This window comes from Miniopterus natalensis, chromosome 10 (genome assembly GCF_054644295.1).
Source record: "Miniopterus natalensis isolate mMinNat1 chromosome 10, mMinNat1.hap1, whole genome shotgun sequence".
NCBI lineage: Eukaryota > Metazoa > Chordata > Mammalia > Chiroptera > Miniopteridae > Miniopterus > Miniopterus natalensis.
In genome coordinates, this window is record NC_142090.1 from 46,287,509 (window position 1) to 46,313,245 (window position 25,737).

At 38.2% G+C, this 25,737-nt stretch overlaps 1 protein-coding gene across 2 annotated transcripts in view; it reads left to right on the forward strand.

Moving 5' to 3' along the window:
* NAPEPLD (N-acyl phosphatidylethanolamine phospholipase D) overlaps nucleotides 1–22,663 on the forward strand; it is a 48,927-nt gene extending 26,264 nt beyond the window's left edge. For both annotated transcript variants that reach the window (XM_087821110.1, XM_087821109.1), the window contains exons 2-5: nucleotides 5,924–6,230; nucleotides 13,980–14,626; nucleotides 17,438–17,552; nucleotides 22,490–22,663. In XM_087821110.1, coding sequence (XP_087677236.1) covers nucleotides 5,924–6,230; nucleotides 13,980–14,626; nucleotides 17,438–17,552; nucleotides 22,490–22,618 — 1,198 coding nt within the window. In that variant the 3' untranslated portion in view covers nucleotides 22,619–22,663. The remainder of the gene's footprint in view (nucleotides 1–5,923; nucleotides 6,231–13,979; nucleotides 14,627–17,437; nucleotides 17,553–22,489) is intronic.
* Nucleotides 22,664–25,737: the final 3,074 nt, after the last annotated feature.

Consider the following 25,737-nt stretch of genomic DNA (forward strand, 5'->3'; position numbering starts at 1 on the left):
TCCCACGCTTGGACGTATCTACTCTCCCACCGGTCTCCTAAATGCCTGTGGGGTTTAATGGCAATCTCAAGGGAAATCTGTATTGCATGTGAAGAATGGGGACAGTTTAATTTAACCTACCAAAGCCCTTTGCAGACATTTCAGTGAATTGAAACAGTTTCATTGACTATGTTCTCTAGCATTATATTCAAAGCTCCCTTTTCTTTACTAGAGACAGGAGAGCTAATATAAAATTTTAAATTAAGTGTTATTTTAGATATCTGAAAATACAGTTTGAATATTTTCCAGAATTAATGTAACTATTTTGGTTGGTATGTAATGGATAGTTTCTCAGTTAGTGTTTATTAAATGTCAACTCTAGGAATGATGATTTGCAATGTCATGATTTATGAATATGTTGCAGTCTTGAACATACATTGTAATGCTGTTTTTCCCCCCTGTTTTTTTTTAATTATAAAGCAATGCATTCAATTCTAGGCAACTGGCAAACCTTAAATGCCAAAGAAAGGAAGGATGAAACATTTCCTTTTGAAATAGAGAATTCTTGGTTTTTGAAAGCATTTTTCCCATGTATGCAAGTTATTGAAGTAAAATATTTGTATTTGGAAGACTTGTCTTTACCAAGTGTCACAGAGATATGGTTAGAGGAGATATGGGGTAATTCCTTCTGCTATTAAGTAGGCAATTAATCTTCAAAGAAATGTAGAGAATGTAGTTTATAATTACTAGGTGGAATTTATGTTGTCCTTTTTGTAACAAATTGTTCTTTAAAAAGGAACATTTATTTTTTTATATTTATCAGTTGTAATAGGTCTTTGTTACCTTTAAATTTGCTTCTGGGTTCTAGCTTTGTAGTTCAAACTTAGCTGTTGTTCATAGAGAAAAGGAGGGTCAGCAAATTATGGTTATGGTTCTGATTATATTTAATTACCAAGGCTAATGTTTTTACTCCTGTTCCAAAATACATATTTTCATATATAAAATGGTGTATTTCATCAATTTTAAGACATGCATTTTATTTACATTTGAACACCAGTGCTATCAGGATATGTCATAATTCATGATATAATTAAATTAATAACATTTTTACTTTCTTAGTGGCACATAAATAACAGTGTACCTTACAATTCATGTTGTTTTAAATTGGATGAAAAATCAGTAAAATGTAAAGATCTTTATCAAGTTTGAAACTCCCTGTTGATACACAGGTTGTTTACAGTTTGCATGTACTCATAAGTGTGCTCATCTTTCACTTACCATTGGCCTAAAATCAAGGCAGAATTTTCACTTACATTGTTAGTTTTGGAGACAGGAATATAACAAAAGTAATGGGGAATTTGCTACATTTAATTAAAGAAACACCAGCCTAGATATGTTAAGGGGTTTGTTTGAGTTTGCAAGGCTGAAATCTAGTTAATAGCACCACAGATAGCACCTGCGGTTTCTCATGTGGATATAAGAAACGTCCACACCTGTACGAAATTTTTTGAGTTATTTGAGTGAAACTGATGACGGTTGCCAGGAAGCAAAGTCTCAACGGATTGAGAAAATGCTCTAGAGAATGTCAGCAGTTTTGCAGCTTATTTCATACATTACAATCAAAGGAGGAGACAGACCTAAGGGAGGTTATATGAGATTCATTGGTGGTAGATTATGGAGGCAGGAAAAAGCAAAGTGGGGAAATCTCTGAGATTGGATAAAGAGTAAAACGGAGAGACAAATACTTCTTTTACATGGGTGCGTATAGGATAGTTAACAATTACGTTTATAGCACATAGAGATGGTATGTGGGAACAATAAGGGGCTCTGTGGTCTCTTGCTCTGGTGCTGTGGGTGTACCCTGAGGGGTCTGAAAAAAGGGAACTCCTTTGACATTCCAAGGGTATGTTATCTTAGATCCAAAAAAAACAGTGCACAGCCTTACTTACGGTAAAGATTGACCTTTGTCAAGGAAGCTACAGGCCTAGGATGTGACTGTCAGCCATGACTCATTTTTAGTTAGGAATTTTTATGTTCAGACTATTCTAATGTGATTACTTTTATTCTTTGAGTTTGTAAGGCCCACCATGCAGGCCTCCCCTGAGCTTGTTTGGTTTAGTATGTAGCCCCCTTTTTGTCCACCCCATTTCTAGTTTTCCTATCATTTTCTCTTTGATGTTTAAGGATGACCCTTGTGAGACTGTGGCTGTATCCACTACAGAGTGACCAGAAGGCTGATATCTCTTGACCCAGCCCTCAGGCTGGCTCCATATAGCCCAGCGGCTGAGGCTTGCTTTGTCACTGGAGTACCTTTTCCATATTCACTGAATGGACTTCCAGTACTTTTCCTCCAAAGGAACAAGTCCAGATTGTCATGGTTCAGGTTTTTATGTCCTTCTGTTCCTTCCCAACATTTCACAGTTAACAGTGCATTCTGTGAAATGGTGCATCTTAGTGCCAACATTTTGTTGCTTGAACAACTTTCATAGTAGTTCATAATTCTGTGAATAATCCATGTCCATACATTCCCTCCTCCCATCCCAAGGATATTTAAAAAATCTTGTGCCAAGGCTCTGTGATAGCAGTAGGTGGCCCTGAGGAAACAGACCAAGGCCACTGTTTGGAGCACAGGAGGCCAGTGTGGGCAGGGCTAGAAACACACTATCTTACTGACCTTTGCTCTCATTCTGAGACCAAAAGGAATCCTCTGGTCTTTCCCCTTTTTGTTTTTTTTTGTATCAAATTTACCTTTAAAAAGATCACTCCAGAAAGACTGGATTTTGTGTGTGTTGGATGAGGGGGTATGTTAGGAGAGGATGGCTATTTTGATAAAGAGACTTTTCCCCTGGATTGATTTGGGATGAGAACCTAAGTGGATGGAAGGTAAGAAAATGGTGATAGTATGAATAAACAACTTTGGAAGGTTATTGTTCAGGGAGAAAACAGAGCACTGAACTCTCACTCTCATTTTACTCTCTAGGCCCCTGGAAACTGCTGTTATTTTACTCTCACTTTTATCTCCCCCACAGCAGCCTGGATCCCAGGGGCATCCATGTCCACTGGGTATCAGTGAGCACTTATGCTTGAATTCTTGCTTCCCCATGATCTCAACCCCCACCCCAGATGCAATGGTCAGTAAGAAACACACTATCTTACTGACCTTTACTCTCATTCTGTGACCAAAGGGAATCAGTCCTCTCTTCTCTTCTGTACTCCAAATACTTGCTTTCCCCTTATTCTTTTACTTGGTTAGTGGTGCTGCCACTTCTGACTCCTCCCACTTTGGTACCCCCCACCCCACTCCCATCTGCCCTACAAATTGTCCAAAGTTTGGGGCTATCCAGAGACTCTGTAGTCTTAATGATTTGGCTGTATTGTCTCTTGGATTTATTCTCTTCTTTCTCTTCTCACTGTCACTGCCTCATCATTTTTTGATCTTTTTAAAGGTAAATTTGATACAAAAAAGACAACCTCTCAGTGCTTCAGTTAAAAACTGGGGATTACATTACCCACCTTGAAATTTTGCTAGGAGCAGTAGTTTAAATCAAGTGTGTAGAATGTGTAGCATAGTGTTTCACTATTAGTAGATGTTCTGGGCTTGTTTTCTACTCACTAATTTATCTTCCTGGCTCCAGTTTTAGCCATACCCTTTTGTTTTTGTTCTGCTGCTAGAGTGGACTTCTCTAAATACGCCCCCTTTTAAGCACCTTCAGTTTTTCTCCATTGCCTACAGTGTAGCCAAACCTCCTTAACGTCTCAGTCCAGGCCCCAAATCTAGTCCCATTGTTTAATGACCCCATCCTTTACTCCTACCTTTACCATCTTGACTCTCACAGGACTTTCTTGCTGCTTATGTCCCAGCTGCATTAGACTACTAGATGTTGTCTAAAAGCCCTATTTTGACTTTGCGTTTGTGGTTTTTGATTCAGAGTGCCCTTTTCTCCTTTCTCCCTATCCCCTGATTGTTTGAAAAAATGAGCCCAAAGTTTATTATATAGTTGGTAGAATTATATATGTATTTATATATAGGGTGCTCCTGAAAAATGTACACACACATTTGGAATAATTATAAAGGCAGCATTTATTAAAATACATTTCATTTTCAAAATTGAGCTATCAGCTGTAAAAGTGTATATATATATTTTTGGGACACTATGACTATGAATATATGTGTATATATTCAGACATATGCACGTGCCTCAAACTATCATCACAAGGAGTAGCATAAAGTTGTCTCTTCCATCTGTTAGACATATTATTTTGAGAATAACTTAGTCTCTAAATGTGTGTGTCTACCTCTGTTAAAAGAAGTGGGGTTAAAATGGATGGTCTTTGTTTCTGCCTTTTGTAAAGGCCTGGGCCTGAACTTAATAACCCAGGTGGATCGATTCTATGAGGATAACTGACATAACTCACCTAGACCCTTTGCTTTCTAATAGAATTTAAAGAATTTAGATGAGTCGCTAGTTAGCAGGGAAAGTAAAAAAAGAATTAACATTTGGTGAATGACAAGCACTTTATGGGCGTTATGTCGTTGAATCATCTGAAACCCCTATGGGATAAGCAGGTATTTAACAGATGAGAAAATTGAGGATTAGAAAGGTTAAGTTACTTGCTCAAGATATAAAACTTGTTAGACTCTCTTAGCTACTGTCTCCCACAGACAGTGAAGGCTCAGCAACAGTGAGTGCTTTTGTCAGCTGTGTTTTTTTTTCTGAACACGGATTGTTCTCTAGACATGCAGACTATTTACTCCGGATAGTTTGAAAAAATAAGTGAATGGTTCAGTGAATGTGTTCATCCTATGGTTTGTGTTCTTCCCCCTTTTCTCTGGGACAGTATTTCTACTTAAACACTATTGAAGTCATAAACAATAATATTTGGCTTCCTGTTATTGCACTTATTTTCTTAGGGTTATGTGTATTAAGTGTATGCATTGTATTTAAACTAGACAGAAAGCAAATATTTGTTTAGTACAATAGGAAAGAAATGAAATTCATGGCAGATGAGTGCATATTCTTATTACATTGCTTATTTTATGTGTTTGGAGTCCTGTATACATAGTTCAAAATCAAGGATTTCAGTGCCTTGTGTTAAGTGGTGGTGGTGATAGCAGTAATAACAAGGTCAGCAACAACAGTTGTTATCATGTGCGTACATGTGTGCTACATTTGTTATATACACATTTCTAAATATTTTACTTGTATTAGCTTTTTATAGCTTTTTAAATTCTCTCTGAATAAACCCCACAGCAGGTAGTGTTATCTCCATTTTATACACGAGGGAATAGGGCCACAGAGAGATTAGGAAACTTACCTTAGGTCGCATAGCTAGGATACACACTGCACTGACTTGGCAGTTCTAAATCTGAGTTAATTCAAATTTGTATTGTTCACCAGTTAACTACATTATTGAAATGCCTTATTTATCTCCCTCCTGTGATTTGGACTCATTGCACTTTTTAGGGGCATGGAAACAGATTATCTTCAAAGTAAAAATGAATAGGCCTAGTGGGCTATATGTAATCACTTGAATTACTGACGTATCCTCAAGGAACTAAGGTACTCTTTACTATGTGTTACTAACAATAATATTTTAAAAATTCAGGTATGAACATATTACACATTCATGAAGGTGCTTTAATTTATTCTACAAGATGTCATTGCAATGGAAAATTTCTTGTTTAAATGCTGGGTGGTGGAATAGTTTCTTTCGATTACAGCTGATAAGGAATTTTTAAAAGGTTTGGCAGGAATAGGTAAACATCTTTATAGTATGCAGTAATACTAGATTCTAAACTTGTGTTTTACAGCAAGACAGTTTGAGCTAATAGGGACATAATGTTTTTATAAATTTGAGGAAATTTTTATTGACTAAGAAATATATTATGTAATATGTTTTAATGCCTTTATATTAAACTCAGTATTTTTCTTCCTTTTTTTAGTTCTCCAAAGGACATGGATGAAAATGAAAGCAACCAGTCCCTGATGACAGACAGCCAATATCCTAAAGAAGCAGTAAGAAAACGCCAGAATGCTGCACGGAATTCTGGAGGAAGTACTTCTTCTAGGTTTTCTAGGAGAAGTTTCAAACTGGATTACAGACTAGAGGAAGATGTAACTAAATCAAAGAAAGGAAAGGATGGGAGATTCATTAATCCTTGGCCAACGTGGAAAAGTCTCTCTATCCCAAATGTTCTAAGATGGCTGATAATGGAGAAAGATCATAGCAGCATTCCTTGTTCCAAAGAGGTAGTGTTTGGCCCTTTCGAGTACTGTGTATTTACTCTCTCTTTTTTTTCTTTTTCTTTTTTTTTAAATAAATATATCTTTATTGATTTCAGAGAGGGGAAGGGGGAGGGAGGGAGAGAGAGAGAGAAACATCAATGATGAGAGTTGTCATTGATCAGCTGCCTCCTGTGCGCTCCCAACTGGGGATCAAGCCTGCAACCCGGGCATGTTCCCCGACTGGGAATCGAACCATGATCTCCTGGATCTTAGGTCAATGCTCAACTGCTGAGCCACGCCAGGCCGGGCTGTATTTACTCTTTATATAAAAACTTTACTGTGAATTGTGTTATGACACTGAAGTTAGTTGAGTCCCTTTTATATGATAAAGCAGAGGGTTAGGCTCTCGGGAGATGAAGTGAATAAAGTGCCTTCCCATTCATGGTTTAGCAGCAGAATACTGATCTGGTGGCAGTGGTGGCAGGAACAGAGTACTTTAGAAGTACAAGGAGGAAGCAGTTAATTCTCACTGGTGGGGCTGGAAATGTCTTCATAGAAGAGGTGGTATTTGACGTGGGCCTAGAGAGAGAAAAAGTATTTGGAAGTGGTTTTCCAGGTCGCATGGACAAGGTCACGAAGGTAAGAAAGTGCATGTTCCACAAAGTAGTAACCTGTGTTTGGAATATGAATTATGAGGGTTAAGGTGTGGCCCAAGGGCGTTTGGTATTTTATCCTTGGATAAAGCTGCTAAATCTGTAAAAGAAATCTTCAGATAACTTTTTCAGACCTTTAAAAATTGACAGTAGGTTACTGGCCTTTCAATATGCTGATTTTACTTAGACTAAAACTTACTAACATTTCTCATAAGGTTTATTAGCTGAATGAGATTATACTTTGGCAGGGATGGGTGGCTCCTAATTGTAGCAGCACCTTTTTCTCTTTCCTCCTTTCTTAAATTCCTTTTCCTCTCTTATGTCCTATCTCCCCTAGCCAGTTTCCACTAACCCCATATCCTGCCAGGATTTATGGGGAGTTGATAGATAAAGAACTTGATGTTGGGAGTGGTGGCAGCCCTGAAGAGGCAGGAGGGGAGGAGGTGGGTGGGTGGTGGTAGTGTTAGATATTATATCTGGGTATGTGTGTCCATTTTTCTTAAAAGGATATGGGATAAAAAACCTGACACTGCTTAGATGCTAAGTATTAATCCTAATAGACATAATTGATTAACATGAATATCTTACCAGCACTTTTTAAGAATGAGTTAGGACATTAATAGATAAAACCGTATTGCATATTTCAATTTTGAGGATGAGAGGAACAAGAAAAATCTTTTTCTGGAGAACCCCATGTGTAGAGAAACATGGAGTCGAACCGTGAAGAGAAGGGTTAGGCAGGAGGCCATTGATGGGTAGGCTGCCTGTTGCGGTAAATTCTTCCTGGTTTTTGAGCCACGGCTTGTAAAAATAGAGATAGCAATGGTGCCTTTAGTTTGATTTCATTTCAAAGAGGAAGTGAGTGACCATGTGAAAACAAGTACATCTCTGCAGTCTAGTAATTTGAAGATACAGTACTCTAGAAAATATTGAATCTCTGAGAACTCGCCAGGCCAGTGGTCCTTAGGCTCTTTTGGATACTGGCCCCTTTTGAAAATCTGATGAAAGCTGTAGACCCTCTTCTTAGGGAAATATACACATGCACATAAACACATTGCCTTTTACTATAATTGTAGGGAGTTCTTGGGTGCTTTTAAGGCAGTCCATTAGCTCATTTATTCATTTACTTATTTAGTAAGTATTTACTGAGCAGGTGCTCAATAACTAAAGAAATGTCTAGGTGCTATACGTAGAGCAGTGACCAAGCAGAAAAACACCCTTAACTGCCTTGGACCTTTGGTTTAGTGGATGAGAGAGACAGTAAACAAGTGAGTAAATTCTGTGGTATATTAAAAGATGATTGGTGTTCTGAACAAGAATAAAGCAGAGGAGGAAGTTAGGGGTGATGGAGGTAGGAGCTGCATTCTTTAATGAAGTTTAAACTTTTTTTAATTCAGAAGATTTTCTTTTTAAAGAAAATGTCAAAGGAGATCTCAATATGTACCACTTACATATGTATCACATAAAAGGAGAAAGGACACTTTTGCCCTATTCCAGTTTATATTTTATTTCTTTTCTCTTACCTATATCTTGTTCCAGTAAAAGCCTAGAACTAGATCCAATGCATGTTGACTTGTTATTTTCATAGGTAACTGTAATTCATTCCATATTTAATTCCTTTAAATTGCCCAAATTGTTAACTTTTACCAGCTTCTAAATGTGATAGTCATACATTTTCTGGGGGGGAAAAAATCTAAAAACCAAAACATATTAAGAACCATGTAAAGAACACCTGATTCAGATAATTGGGTCAGTTTAGAATTTAAAAAAATATATTTTTTAAAATATGTTTTTATTGATTTTTCAGAGAGAGGAGAGAGAGAGAGAGAGATATCAACATCAACATCCCCCAGCTGCCTCTTGCACGCCCCCTGTTGGTGATTGAGCCCGCAACCCAGGCATGTGCCCTCACCGGGAATTGAACAGTGATCTCCTGGTGCATAGGTTGACTCTCAACCACTGAGCAACACCGGCCTGGTGGGTCAGTTTAGAATTTAATCACATTTCTGGGAATTGTTTTGTTAGGCATTGGGAGGCTAGAGTTTAATAAAAAGCAACTTCAAATTATTGTTTTGACAGAAACAGACTCATAGATACAGAGAACTTTTTGAAGGTTGCCAGATGGGAGAGTTGTGTGGGGACTGGGTGAAAAAGGTGAAGGGATTGAGAAATACACATTGGTAGTTACAAAATAATCATGGATTTGTAAAGTATAGCATAGGGAATATAGTCAATAATATTGTAATGTCTCTGTTTGGTGCCAGGAAGGTGCTTGAATTTTCAGGGTTTTTTTATGATATATGCAGGGTTATAATCACTATATATTATAGAATTCATACCATTATATTTAGGTATATAAATATGAAAATGCTTTGGGAGAAATAATGATTAAAGTATAATATAACTAATAGAACAGGTATAAGTAAAATGAAAAGGGGTCATTAGCAGAGCTACGCAGTTTAGTTGCATTCTCGAAGAATAGTGTGGGTTGTTTTTTTTTTAATTTTAAAGATCAGATTTATTAACAACCACACCTCAAAAAATGGGATTCATATATCAAGACATCTCCCAGGTATTAAGTCTACAGATTAAAAATCATTTTCATAGACAGTATTTTTGTACAAATTTTATATATTTGAGGAGTGGGACATAAATTTCTGTTTCTGTTTTGATGATATTTCTTTATTTGGGCAGTTCCTGATATTTTCCTTTTCTGGGCCTGTAGAGCAGTGTGCAGTGCACAGGCTTGGCATTATTCAGATGCTGTCATTGTTTTGTAGGGCTGCAATTGGCTCAGTGACTTGCCCGATTGTTATTGTCACCAGCCAGGAAAAGAGACAGAGAATCTCAAAGAGGGAGGGACCAGGCACCTCCTGAGTTTTATTAGGTGAAGGAGGTTGTCCTTATTAGTTATTGCTATAGAAGTGAGCAGGAGACTGTCAATTGGGGTGTGAGAGACAGAACTGAGGCTGCACAGCATGGCCTGGTAGAAAAAGTTGGACACCAGGAGTGTGGAAGCCAGATTCTGGCTCAGGGTTCCTTGCCCAGTCTGTGACCTTGTTTCTGTCACAATCCCTCAAGGAACTCCTTTTTTGTCTGTAAAGTTAGGATAAGACAGTTTAGGTTACTGCAGTAGTTTTTGGTTCACCTGGCACATGAAAGTACTTTGAAAATATAATGCAATCTGGCTGTATGATATTGAAGAATAGGGTGCCCTTTGGAAAAATGAAACATACCAGTTATTTTATATTTATACTGTAGTATGCTAACGGGTTGCTCTTTTATTTTTATGAAGAGAAAAAATACATGTATGCAGTTTTTAAAAAGTCTTAGTACTGAAAGGCTTATTAGAAAAATATTCGTCTCCTAATCAGCCCCTGCTACTCCATCTCCGTCCCCAGGTGCAACAACTTTCTACCCTTTTAAATTGTTTCCTCTAGAGTTTACCTTCATATTTTTAAAAATTTTATTGTGGTAAGAACACTTAACATGAGATCTGTCTTGAATTTTTAAGTGTACATTGTAGTTGACAATAGTCTCTAGAGCTTTATCTTGCTTAACTGAAACTTTGTGCTCCCTGGTAGCAGCTTCCCATTTCCCTCTCCCCCCAGCCCCGGCAACCACCATTCCACTCTCTGATTCTATGAATTTGACTATTTTATATACCTTAGATATGTGGAATTGTGCAGTATTTGTGTTTCTGTGGGCCTTCATATTTTCTATTGGATTTAGCTCACTCTGTCCCCCTCCCTATTTCTCTCGCTTGGTTCTATTTGACTTTCCCTTTACTGTATATATTGTTTTCAATATTTTTCAGTGATGAACTAATTGAGTAATGTACTATGATTATGTTTCCTTTCTTATATACTTGTCCCCCCTGGATTTAATGATACCTCTTTTTTCATCTGCTTAACTTTCTGACTTATCATTTCTCTCCTCCTCCATACAGTTTTCTTGAGGGAGAGCCTGAACTGTTCTTTCAGTACAGGGCTATAATCTGGGCTGACAGCCCGCCAGGCTCTGCCAGCTTCTGTTCTAGGGTCTTCCTTCACCATCATCCTGGCTCCTTTACCACTTCAGTGTTTGCCGTTTCTTGCATCTCACTTGTTCCTCTTTCTTGGATATTTTCTCATTTTGGTGGAGCACATTCTTAATGAGCTTCCTGAGAAAAGGGTACTTGGGAAGTCAGCTTTTGATACTTTGCTTGTCTGAAGTGTCTTTATTCTTATTCTTTTTTTTTTTAATCCTCACCTGAGGATATATTTTTTATTTTGTTAATTCTTGAGAATATTTTTTCCATTGATTTTTAGAGAGAGTGCGGGAGGCGGGGGTGGAAGGACATTGATCGGTTGCCTCCCGTACATGCCCCAACTGGGGCCAGGGATTGAGTCGGGTGCCCTGGACCGGAATCGAACCCAAGACCCTTCAGTCTGCAGGCCAGTGCTCTAATCACTGAGTAAGACCAGCTAGGGCCTTAACTCTTGATAAGTACACTATATAGCATTTGTTATTGTTCACTAACCCTGACTACTAACTTTGAGAACTGATTTGAAAAATTTACATTCATTCACTCATTCATCCAACTAATTTTATTAACACATGTTGTATTTCATTACTGAACCACTACTGTGAGTGATTCTGAGTTGAATAAGACATGAGATACATCCTGTATATATTTAGCCAGGGTATAAGACAGAATAGTCATTGCTGATGCATGAACAAAGTGTTATGGAAGTTGAGATGTGGGAATGCTTGCTTCTAGTAGTGGACACCAAGGGATGGTCTCATGAAGGGTGTGCCATTTTATTAAGGACTCATGGGGATGGAGGGGAAGACATTTTAACCTGAGAAATGGGGTCAGTATTATGCATGGCTCTCCGGTTCAGTTTGGGAACAGAGAGCAGTGCTGGTGTAGTTGGGACACAGAGCAGTGAGGAGTTGAGTGAAACAGCTGGAAAGGGGGATTGGGGCAGTCCAAACAGGCTTGCTGCTGGCCTGAGGAGGTGAGATGTGTATTGTCAAGCAGTAGAGAGACAGGAAAGATTTTTCAGCAGGGAGAAAGTTATACCATATGTAGATTGCTTTTGAAGTGACTCCTGTGTGGATTGAGTTGACAGGAAGACAGTTGAGCAATTAGGACTTTAAAGTGTCTGGATGTTACTTAGGATCTTAGGCAGGTTAGTAACTATGAGAAAGGAAACAGGTAAGCTGTAAGAGATCTGTAGGGTTGGTGCCTGGTTGGTTGTCAGGGTTTGGGCTTTCTTCTTTTGGAATACTTGTAGAGTGCTAGCCACCAGTAGTTCAGTCCCCACAGCAATGAAATGTGTAGGGACAATTGTACCCATTGTTCAGATGAGGAAACTAAGACTTAGGGTGGGTAAGAGAAATGTTTATTGTCTGGTTCTGCTGCTCCTCTTTTTCTGTCCAGGCCATTTTCCCCCTCAGACTATCTCAGTGAGCTCTCAGTTTGCCTTTACCAGCATCTCCTCCATTTGCCGTCTCGTCTCTGCTCATTGCCATCTCCTTCATTCAGGTCTTCATTGCTCATGGCATCTATTGTGACATGCTCCAAGGTCATCATTTTTACTCTGACAGTGATTTCTCTAAACAGAAATTGGGTCATGTCTTTTTGTATTTTTAAGATGCTTTCTTATTGTCTCTGGGCAAAGTATGGCATTCAGGGCTCTTACTGTATTCTGATCCTTTATAGATTTAGCTTTTCTCCTGCTCCCCAAAACACCAGTTCCTGTTTTGGCTCTTTGCCTTTGCTTGGGCACTTTCTCCACCTGAAATGCCATTTTCTCTGCATCTTGAACTTCTCATCATTCTTCAGGCACTCACACAGGTTACTGTGTCTGCAATGCCTGTGGCAATAGGGCTCTTCATTTCTTCTTATTAGGCTATATAGCATGTCTTATATTTAATTATCCAGTACCATATGCTTTTCAAAACTGATTTGCAACAACTTACAAAAATACATGTAGTAGTAAAAGATGGATGAACATATAAGAGCAAATGGACTATGAGGATAGAAAAATAAAGTCAAGAATAAAGTTAGTATAGAAATATGTTCCATCATGGCCTGCACATTGCTAGAGGCAGCTTCAGCTTTTACTCTGAACATCCATCCTTTCAAAGTGAAAAGGGAACCGCGAACTTGGAGTTTCCCTAATGACAGTCCAGTGCATAAAGGCAGTTGTTCCGGAGAAGAGCTTTTCCTGTTACTAAGAACTGAGAGAAATGTTTCTGGAGTGAGTGGAAAGATAGAGGTGAAGGTGGTACCAAGCCAAGTTTCATGAGGTGGCTTCGTCAGAGACCTTGATGGAGCTGTATAGCATGATACCAAAGCACAGTTTATAAAAGCAGTTTTATAACAGCCATTGTTATGGCCCTACAACCCACCTGCTTCTTGGTCTAGCTTAAGCATAAAATGTGGAATAACCAAAGGAGTAATGTACCACATTTTGTTGTAGTTATTGTTTTACATCTGTGTACCCCCCAAAATGATCAACTTCTCCCAGGTAGAGACCATGTTTTACTTTGGTTAGATCAATGGTAGAAAACTTTAAGAGGAAGAATGAGGAGAACCTTCTGTGATTGTGATCTGCCCAGGAATCATCACATTGCTCTGCTTTGAATTCTATGTACTCAGAAAGTCAGATTCATAGCTGAGGTCCAAGATCTGTATATAAAGGGTTGTAAGTTTTCTTTACTGTTTCCAGGGACTGACCTGTGTCTGAGGCAGTTTTTAAGCAGCAGCTGCACCAGCCAGCTGAAATGGCAGTACCAAAGTGACTGCAGTTAGGCTGGTCTGCCACTAGTAGTTACAGAGGAGAGCTTTAAATATTTAGTACATTCAGTAGTGCTCAGTTTTAAATTTAATATTTCCTTTACTTGCATTTGGGGCTAAGAGGATCTTACATTACTATATTGTCATGATTAATGGGGAAGATTCAGAAAGAAGTGTGTATTTTCAAGAGAAAAGCAAAAATAGCAAATTTATTGAATGACTTCATTTTCCCCAAATAGCTCTTCTATTATTTATGTGAAATATGTTCTGTGATGACATAATATCTTTTGCTTTTTTCTAATAGTTGCTTTTCTTTTTTTATACACTTAGGAACTTGATAAAGAACTCCCAGTGGTTAAGCCGTATTTTATCGATGACCCTGAAGCAGCTGGAGTGAGTGAAGCTGGCTTAAGAGTCACATGGCTGGGACATGCAACGGTAATGGTGGAAATGGATGAGCTCATCTTTCTCACAGACCCCATCTTTAGCTCACGTGCTTCACCGTTGCAGCACATGGGCCCAAAGCGTTTTCGGCATCCCCCATGCTCTATAAGTGAACTCCCCCGGATAGATGCGGTCCTTATCAGTCACAACCACTATGACCACCTGGACTACAATTCTGTCATCGCTTTGAATGAGCGATTTGGTAATGAATTGAGATGGTTTGTGCCATTGGGTCTCCTCGACTGGATGCAGAAATGTGGCTGTGAGAATGTGATTGAGCTGGACTGGTGGGAGGAGAATTGTGTCCCAGGACATGATAAGGTCACTTTTGTCTTTACACCTTCCCAGCACTGGTGTAAAAGGACTCTAATGGATGACAACAAGGTTCTGTGGGGCAGCTGGTCTGTGTTGGGCCCTTGGAATCGATTTTTTTTCGCAGGAGACACTGGGTATTGCCCTGCTTTTCAAGAGATAGGAAAAAGATTCGGACCTTTTGACCTTGCAGCTATTCCCATTGGAGCGTATGAACCAAGGTATGTGGACTGTCACAGAATATATTCCTGCTGTTATTATATCATAGTAAGCTAACTGAACTTTAAAGTAGTCATGATTTTGTAGTAATGTGTAATTTGTGATTTTAATGGTGACCTTAGTTATACATTAGCTGGGGTTGGTGTATCATATTCAATTAAAAATTTTAAATAATCCTAGTCATATTAGTTAAATAATTATTCAAAACCAGAAATTATATTACCAAGAAAAAAGAATTTCTATACCTCGCCCAGAATTTCACATACCATTTTAACTAAAGTTAAACTGATCAGCCAATATCAAACCTACCTGTTGTTCTTCCTTTCACGTGGAAGATACTCTCCTTAAACAGCCCCTCTCTGCTCCATGACTGCAATGCAACCTGTCCTAGAACTCCCTGTGTGTGCCAGAGGAGCGCCAGGAATAGGCCTTATAGCATTAGTAATTTAAAAAATTTAAAAAATGTTTTATTTTCTAAAGTGCATGCACAAATAGATACCTACAGAATTGTATGTAGGGTGACATTTTGTTTAGGCAATCCTGCAAGCAGAACACTAATACATACTGAACTGAGCAAACCTGATCATTGGTTTCCATCTCATTTTGTTTTACTTATTTAATTAACTTTCTAAGTTCACTAAAACCATTTCTTCACTGTCTTTATTAATTCTTATTTCTCCCATTTATGTTTCTAGTTTCTCTAAGGGGCTAGATATTTTTACCTTATTTTAAAAAATTATTCTAAATAAATAATAGTGCTTGAATTTCACTTTTCCACTTAATTCGAATTCTGAATTGTAATGAAACCTCTCAAAACATCAATCAAGGTATTTATAAATCAATTTTATATGATATTGATCTTTACTCAGTATATTCTTTAAAAAAAAAAAATATTGATTTCAGAGAGAGGAAGGAGATGGGGAGAGAGAGAGATAGAAACATCAATGATGAGAGACTCATTGATTGGCTGTCCCCTGAACGCCCCCAACTGGGGATCGAGCCCACAACCCAGGCACATGCCCTGACTGGGAATCAAACCACAATCTCCTGGATCCTAGGCCAACGCTCAACCGCTGAGCCATACCTGGCCGGGCAATATGTTCTTAATATGTTAGAAGATCTCATTTATAATTATGAAAATAAGTTTTCATATGTAGCAAAATATACACTTACCATATATCTGTGATGATATAAATTCACTTGTAATTCCCCCTTTCTGCTTGTATTGTCTTGTTACTGAGATGGTAAAAGGATATGAGGACATTATTTGCTCTAAGAAATTAAATTGTGGTAGCCTCTACTGTGTAATCTCTGCATAGTATTAACAGTTTTAGAATTAAGGTTATCTATCAAAACTTTAGAGTGCTCTGTACATTTAAGATGGTCACACCAGAAATGACTTTCAATAATAGGCATGGAATGTCATCCTTACTTTGGGGATTATGCTATTCGAGCAGTTAGAATTCTAACTTGGGTTAGTTAGAATTTTAAGGTTTTGTTTGACATTCACACTGGAGTAAAATTTTTAGTTCATATATGAATGAGGGTAGAAAGAAGTAAGTTGATCCCTTTGATTTGCAGTAGAAGTTTTAAAAAACGAACACCAATAACTGTTCTCATCTCACCCTGCATTCTGAGTGTCAGGAGCTATGGCAGAACAGTGCCTCTCTACTCCGCTGCCGAGAACAGTGTCTTTGTTTCTAGGCTCCCATAGGGCTCAGCACCTTCCACAGTAAATAACAGTCCTCTGGTTCTTACAGATGGGTGAGCTGTCCCATGATGTGTTCAATAAAGTGCAGAAGCACCTGTGCTGAGTCCATATCCATTAGTCTTGACTGCAGCAGTACTTGGCAGTAGCAGACCCAGAATATAAATAACGTGAAGACAATGTTGTTTTTCCTCTTCTAAACTGATGGCTGGGAAAGCAGAGGATTTGCTTGTAGAGAGTACACTTCCCTTTGTATCAGAAATAGTAATTTTTTTCTTCTGAAAGTGTTCCCTGTTTTGTCTGAGGCGTTGGGCAGCCTTTCAGTGTTTCTACAGTCTCTCTAATTAGTCCCCCTCTTGAACCCTGTCTTCTTGCCCAACAGACACCTCACTGTTCAGTTGTACGCTGTTTAAATAAAAATCCTTAAATGGTAATTGGGTTTTTGCTCCCAATCTTAAATATTATGCATGAATTTTTGTTAACTTTTCACTTTAGCAAGTGTTAAAAAAATTTTTTAGCAAGTTATTCAGGTTCTTCTGCAATTAGACTTTTAGTTTCTAATTCTTTCCCAGTGTTTTGATTCATACCAGGATTGCAAACTATTTTTAAAAATATGTATTTATTGATTTCAATGAGAGGGAGAGAGAGAGAAATACCAGTGATGAGAGTCATTGATCGGCTGCCTCCTGCATGCCCCCTATTTGGGATCAAGCCTGAAACCTGGACATGTACCCTGACCAGGAATCGAACCGAGATCTTCTAGATCATAGGTTGATGCTCAACTGCTGGGCCACCCTGACCAGGCCAAACTATTTTTTCAAAGTAACAGTAAGACATATTTTCAGAATAAATCATCAGTAAAATCAAAATATACATAACACAAAATCTTATTATTCAAAGGGAGTTTTGCTTGAGACATATCTATTGTATAGCTGTTTGTACACGAAATATTTTTGCTTAATTTTTTCCAGAAGAAAAGTAGACTCAAAGGAGATGGTTTTGCCTACTGTGATTTATTCCTGTGCAGAATCTTAAGAGTTGATTAGATGAAGCAGTCATTATATATTTCAAAGGCTAGAATTGGTAAATTGCTGTGTTTCACCAGGTGGTTTATGAAGTACCAGCATGTAGACCCAGAAGAAGCTGTAAGGGTTCATATTGACGTTCAGACAAAGAAATCTGTGGCCATTCACTGGGGAACTTTTGCCTTAGCAAATGAGGTGAGTTTGATTGTGATAAAACTGGTTGTGTGTTTGACCTCTGATAGGATTCAGGCATCACTGCACCCTGTAGTGTGTTAACAGATAAAACTGGAATCAGAACCTGTGTGATTCATAGTCAAAGTGGTAAATCATGAATTAGTAAAACAATATTTATATACTAAAAAAAAAAAATCATTTCATGCTGTTTTTTTGGCTTATTTCTATAGTTAATAAATCATGTGTTTATATAACTAAAAATGTGTGTGGTCTTGGGAAACAGAAAAATGAACCATTGTGTCTTGTCTCTCGGGGAGCCCTTCATTCTAGCAAAACGTATAAGATGTACATAATGATTCTAAAACAGTTGTGAAAAGGGGTATGTGGTCTCAGAGTCAGGAATAATTACTGATTGGAGGGATCAGGGAGAGCTTCATGGAAGAGGTGACATTTGAACTTGGCCGTGAGAAGGCATTTCAAGAGGAGGAAAGGGCAGAGCATAGGATTGGAGGCAGCAAGCATGGGGGATAGTGAGGAATTCTGTTCAGTCAGAGTATGGATGTCATATGGAGGGCAATGGAGGAACTAAGGCTGGACAGCTTAGAACTTTTTAGAAATGTTATTCATCCAGTAAACATCAGTTCAGCGTGTGCTATGTTCCCGGTATTGGGATAGATGGTACTTTTACCGAGACTAATATAGAAGAGCTGATTTTTTTGCTTAAGGTAGCAGAGCCCTAGAACTCTGCTACTAGGCAGTTCAGGCGTCAAGCAAGAGGACAAAAGAAAGCTTTCTTTTCTTTCCTGGATCCAGGGCCTGCCCTAAGCAAAATTTAGAAATGGATGGTTGGCTTCTACTTCTCTTTATGTGACATCTTCCACATCCGAGGGCAGGAACCCTGTTTTCATGCTGTTTTTAGCACTCTTTTTCTGTCCTGTTTCTGGCCTGCCCTCTCCCTAGGTTACAACTTTTTCCAAAATTACTGAATACACTGCCTGCCTACTCCGTTACCCCCAATCAAAATTTCCATATGATGCAGCAACCCTGAGCCACATGGCTGGGAGATGGCATGGAATGAATGACCACAGGGATGGGGAGGGTGAATGAGAATATGTGTCTGTGTACTTGGAGAAGGGGGAAATTTGATACTGGTTTCCATTGGTATACTACTATATTCGGTGGCATTTCTTATTCTGGGTGTGTGTTCCTTATATAGACATATGTGTATATATATGTTCCATGTGTAATATATACCAATGACTTAGATGAATTATTTTATTAAACCTGTGCAAAAAAAAGGAATCTAGGGTGACTCCTAGATTTTCAGCTTCGGTGATTGGGAAGATAGTTATGATCTTTCCTGAGATAGGGAAGATGAGAGGATAGAAAACGCCAGTCTTCACGAGCTACTGTATTATTCAGTCTTCAAGAATTAGTTCTGTTAAAAATCTAACTTCCATCTTTCTTTCTTAATGAAAGCAGGTAATAAAAACTCCTTTAGTCTTAGCAGTTTGGAATTTGTTCACATTTTGACATTCATTGAATAAACCTGATAACCATGAGTTTGTTAAATTATAAAATAGATGGAATTTATGGGGCGATGTTTAAATGTAAAACACTTTAAAATGATTTGCATGTAAGTAGCTATTTATACTAGCTGCTTACTATAATATAAACAGATTAAGGACATTCTTAACTTGGCAACACTTTGAAATTATACATGTAACAATATCTAATTTATCTAGGAAATGATGAGTGAATTTCCTAGATGATATATTTAAGCACTAAAACTTAAAACAACTCAGTTTTGGGGGAAGTAAATTTCAAGCATTACAAAACATATGTTAAACTTTTAAATGACCAGGGTCTTTATTATGAATATCTTCTGTTGGAGTAGATCATAAAATATACCCCTTAAAAGGGAACTTAGGAGTTGTCTGGGGCTGGTTGCCTGGCCCTTAAGGTCCTGAAGCTGGAAGCTTCTGCTTCACCACTTACTCTATTTTCCTCTAATCGACTGTCTTGCTTTATACATAGTTGTTTGGTCCCAGGGCTGTGGGATATTGTCTTTCCCTTGTGGGACTGAAGTGCTCGCACTATGAGATAGCTTGCATTCACTCAGAAGACTTTCTTGCCTTCTTCTAGGCCTATCTTCTAGATCAGGGGTGGGGAAACTTATTTCTGCCATAGGCCATTTGGATATTTAAACATCATTTGAGGTCTTACAAAATTATCAACTTAAAAATTAGCTATGATAAAAGCTCTTAGATTTATTGAATTTCAAGTTCTGCCTATGGTTGCCTTGGCAGTGCTGGACCAAATGATTTCGCAGGCCGTATGTTCCCACCCCTCTTCTAGATGGTTGAAACAGCCAAGAATTGACCTATGAAGAAAGTCAGATATTTTAGTATAAAAATCCATACTAAGTTACAGATTATAACCAAAGTTATATTTTGGTAAAGAAATTATTAGTATAGGGTGATTGTGTAAGTATATTGTTGGCTAAGACTTATAGAGCATGGGAGGAAAAGAATTCAACAAAACAAGTGGTTTTTTAGTGGGAAAGAATTTCATTATTTTGAAATCTCAAACTAAAATAATTTTGCAAGGGCAATTTCTTGACTTAGGCTATGACTTAAAGTTACATTTTATTGGTGGTAACGTTAAAACCTAAGTTATTCAGCACTCAGTGGAAAGGCATCCCTGACCCTCTAAACATAGACATAAACCTAGAAGTGAGCAAATGGGGAGAAAAAACCCTGTGTGGCCAATAACTGTTAGCAAACCTGTGCATTTTTTTAAAAAATTGATTGAGAGAAGGAGGGAGGGAGAGGGAGAGAGAAACATAGATGTGAGAGGGAAATATCAATCGGCTGCCTCCTGCACGCCTCCCACTGGAGATCAAGCCCGCAGCCTGTTCTTGTGCCCTGACTGGGAATTGAACCAGTAACCTTTTGGTGCATGGGGCGACGCCCAACCAACCGAGCCACACCAGCTGGGGCCAAACCTGGGCATTTTAAGACAGAAAAGTTTCTCGGTTTTTCTAGTACATCACCAGCTGTCCCTCTTAGTCTCTGCTGCTAGTTCCTTGTTTATGCTCCCTCTAAACAGTGAGTGCCTTAGGACTCAGTCCATGGATCTCTTCTCTAGCCCTTGGGGATTTCATCAGTCTGATGGCTTTAAATACCATGCATCCACTGTACCTCTGTAGCTCAAGTTTTTCCTCTCTAATCCACATTTATATTTCCAACTGCCTTCTTAACAATGGTACCAAAATCTAAGTCCAAAACCAAACTTCCGGATCCTTTCTCAAATTTGTTTCTTTTACATCTCAGTAAATGGCAAATCCCTTCTTCCAGTTATGTAGTCCAAAACCTCAACTTCCCTTTCTCTTATATCCTCCATCTAGTTTTTCTGAACTACATGTAGTCAGCTCACCCTTCAGATTATATTCAGACTTTGACCACTTCTCATCACCTTCAGTGCTACCATGCTGACCCTTACAGTCTGTTCTCAACACTGCAGAGGACAGACCTTTGCACCGTGAATCAGATCATGACACTTCTCTGCCAGAAGTACCTAGTAGCTTCCCATCATACTCAGAGTCAAAGCCACAGCTCTCACAATCGCCTACAAAGTCCTGTGCATTCTGCCCCATCAGGTCTACTTTCAAATGTCCCCCTCAATTTGAAAATTGTATTTAAAATTAAACCTCCATCTCCCACCTTACCCCCATTTTGTCCCCAGAATATATCGACCACTCAGATCAGATACTGTTTTCTTTTTAAAAATATATCTTTATTGATTTCAGAGAGAGGAAGGGAGAGATAGATAGAAACATCAATGATGAGTGGTCATTGATCGGCTGCCTCCTGCACGCCCCCGACTGGGGATCAAGCCGGCAACCTGGGCATGTGCCCTGACCGGGAACCGAACCGCGATCTCCTGGATCCTAGGTCGATGTTCAGCCACTGAACCACACCTGGTGGGGCACTGTTTTCTTATTTATTCATTTCTTATCTGGTCTGTATTAGAATGTAAGCTCTAGGAAAGTAAGGGTTTCTGTTTGGTTCCCTGGCCTGGCTACTCTGGGTGCTCAAAGGATACTCAATGCGTGAAGGGTGGAGGCACACTTACCCCTGGTGATTAGATGAGACAGTTTGATTTTTATTACTTTCTACTTACACATTTTACAGCTTTTAAAATTAAAATTTGGGAAAACCCCTTTGAAATAAAGGGAAAAAATAGCAATTATACAATGTAAAGATTTAGACCAAAAGAAAAATAACTGGTGAGATGATTTATTTTTTATATCTTTTAAATTAGTAGTTAGAATAACATATATTCAGGTTATTTGGAAAACTGAGAGCTTAAAACATTCTGCAACAGTGTGCTATCTTTATTTTTAGATTTGAAAAGATGAGGAAACAAAGGGAAATAGGGACATTCCACCTGTTGTATCTGTGTCCCTCTTTCACTCTGTACACTACAGTATCGATACATTGCTAGGGGTTTGAGGATAATAACCCTTCTTCATCCAAAAAAATTTCTCTAGCATTTGCTTACAGACACAACCCTCTTATAATGTAAGTTTCTATATTTAAAAATATTGGTAATATTTAATTCTCTAATATTATCTTAGGTATTGGTTCCATTTAGATTGAAATTTCATGTAGTGAAGTAGTGATTAGATTTCATGCAATCTAATAATGTGCAGTGTAAGTTGGCACCAAATTTGACATACACGGTGTTTAGATAGATTGATAAGTACATTTCTTTCGACTTAACATTTGTATTAGAAAATGTGATTAATTTATTTGCTACTGCTTCAGTGAAAAGAAAGGGCATTATTTTAAGTAGGCATATGTTGTTTTAGTTTGAATTGTTATTTGAAATATCCCCCAAATACATGTTTGGTTAATCTTTTTTCATTTTTTTCTCTCTCTGCCCTTTGCCAGCATTACTTAGAGCCTCCAGTGAAACTGAATGAGGCTCTAGAAAGATATGGACTTAAGACTGAAGATTTTTTTGTCTTGAAGCATGGAGAATCAAGATACTTAAATACTGATGAAGAAAACTTTGAATAAATATGAGCACAGGAGCTTTTAATGAAATAAATTTGATATAAATTTCATGATTTATGATTTTTTAAAATCACAAATTCATGATTATGATTTTCTTTTTTACATTGGGAAACTTCTGCAAGTTTCTGTTTTGTGTAATAACTTTACTGATACAATTGTCATTCAGAAAAGAGTTCAGGTATGGATCATTTAAGTAATGAATTGGCTAAAACTGATTTTAAAGACTCATTTCTGTTCTATTCTTACAAGCCTTCTGCAAAGTTAGTTAAGCCTGTCTATATACCTAGATTTTTTTCAGAGGACTGCTCACATAAACGTATTTCTTACATTCACATTAATTGATAAAATTGACTCCCACATGCTCATAGCACTTCTTGTTCTACTAAGAGTAGCTTACACGCCAAATATTAAGTGATATATTTTTTTAAGCTTAAAAACAAAGAGGTGGTTGGGCTAAGTTACCATTTGTAAAGAATTTTTTAAAAGAGGGGAACAGTATGTTTCTACTGCATGTCTACAATCCCCAAATCAAAAGCCCTGACGGAAAGAGTGTGGTTATGAGATCATTTATGAAATTTTCTATTTTTAATCTAAATGTCAGACCTGCTAAGCACAAATATAGCTGCAAGGAAATAATATTTTACAAAGATAAATGCAGATCTTAAATGTTAATATACCATGCACTTTGAATTAAATTTATTCTCTCCATACACTCATTTTTTTTCTGGTTTCTTAGCTCTTACTCTAAATCAGTAAGATTTATATTTTATGTTTTACATTATTCAGATGTCTTATATTTTTATATTAAATTACCCCGTCAGCACGATTCTACTTTTGTTAAGCCAGCGTGAAATACAAATGGTAGAGAGAGAGGAGAATCAGCTGATCTGAGCTTTAGTCCTGTAAGGGCTCTGTAGTCACTTGATTACTCTGAACCATCATAAGTGAAGAGAGCTGATTAGATACATTTGGAGGCCCATTCTATCTGATCCATAGTCTCAGTGATATGAATTTTATTCATAACAAATAATCAAAATAGGTTTTTTACACCAAATGCTACCAGGCAGTGCTGGTAGCACATATATATGCATGCTACATGTTAGCCAGTTAACTTCACCATGGGTTTTTCTGTGTACCCTGGAACAAGTCACCTATGCTCATTGTGCCTGTTTCCTCACGTGCAACAAGAGAATTTTGACCTACCTCCAAAAAATGTGAATAAAGTGGTTTTTTAAAAATGCACTTTGAAAATATGAGAAAATGATTTTTTAAAAAAATATATCTTTATTGATTTCAGGGAGAGAGAGAGATAGAAACCTCAATGATGAGAGAGTCATTGATCCAGCTGCAGCCTGCAACCTGGGCTGGTGCCCTGACCGGGAATCGAACCCCGATCTCCTGGATCCTAGGTCGATGCTCAATTGCTGAGCCATGCCCGGCTGGGCAAAGTGATTTCTTAAGATATCACTACCTACCTAATACAGATAACGTAGATCTGAAAGCTGAAAATAGGCTAATTCTTTTGATAATGTAGTGTTCCTGTTGTATATTTACACATATATCAGGACACTGAACACTGAGGACTAACAACTTTATCTCACTCATTTTATAAAATTGCAGAGCCAAAACAAATGTAAGTGATCTTAATCAAAATTTAGCATTTTAACCTACAAAGATGCAAATCAGTCAAGGGGAATCGTGTATATAATACTTGTATATATAATGTATGTGAATGTATGTGATTAGAGGGGGCACTAAAGCACAAAAAATTTCCCCATAAAATAAAATAGACCTTCAGGAAAAAAACTGAACAAGCATAAACTTTTTCACTTCAAAGGAGCATTTAGCAAGCAGATGCAAATCAGAATGTTAGGATTGTGGTGGATTAGTTTTGAGGCGTTGCCCTAATTATAGCCAGTGTTGTGGTCACTTTCCTTGCTGTTGCACTCTGAAGGGAAAATGCATCTTACCTCTGCTCTAGGAAGCAAGCCAAGTACATCTTATTTCTTCTCTGTGACTGGCCTTAACATTATTTTTGTATTCACATGTACCAACTGATGGTCTCTAAGCACTTTAAATTATGTTCTAGTTCTACTTAATTGCCTCATTTTTCTAGGCTGCCTCTCAAGCTTTAATTTTTAATTACCATTCACATTCTTTCTACTTTGATATTTTATTGCTAAGAAGTACATAAGGCTTCGCCTCTCATTTATTGTTACTGTTTTATTTTTTACTTATCTACATTTTGAAGGATTTATGTGCAAAACTAAAAAAATTTGAAAAATAAGACAAATCTCTTCCCTCTATTCAGTCTAATGTACTTCACAGTACCTTTTAATCTCTTACCCTGTAAGTCAATTTCATTTTCCTCTTTGATTAGCTAGCATCATGATATGTGAGACTTTATTGAAGTTCCCCTTTCTCCTGTGGGAACTTAGGAACACCGATATTCCTCACTGCCCAAGAGGTGGAACCACCAATTAGGAGAAATCGCACCTAGTAAAAGCCAAGGTGTGCCATGACCCACAGAGATAAAAGATCTGCTTCTGTACTTTCTAGATAGTTAAAACTGACTCCCCCTTTTCTCCAGCATTTTGACATTTCAGGTTCAGTGATCTCCAGGATATGTGATTATTTATTCAAACTAATGGAAAAAAAGGAGACAGCTTTAGAATCCAGTGCTGCTAAAGTACACTAAAACCAAAGCCTGGTTTTTATCATTTTTTGGTTTTGAGGGGGGTGTTTTTGCAGAAAAATTTATTGTTCCCATTTGGTCCAGTGCATGGGAGAGGGCTCTAGGATGGTGGTTTCAGGGAGAGGTTCAGGCAGAGGCCAGACACCAGGGTGACACTGAGGGGCCCTTTGAAGGCCTCTGGGCTCCATAGACTCCTGGTCTGAGGGCGAGCCTTTGGAAGAGATGCTCACCCAGCCCAGCCTGGGGGCCAGCCAGCCAGTGGAGGTGAGCCAGGTGTTGCCCATCCTCCTGATGAGTGTCACCTCCTCATCCAGAACGTGGCTCTCCAGGAATCACAGAGATGAGGGTCTGTGGGCAGAACCCAGGGCCTGCAGATCCAAAGGGCCTGGTTCAGGTTCTTCCCCATGACTGTGGCTCTTCCATGGCG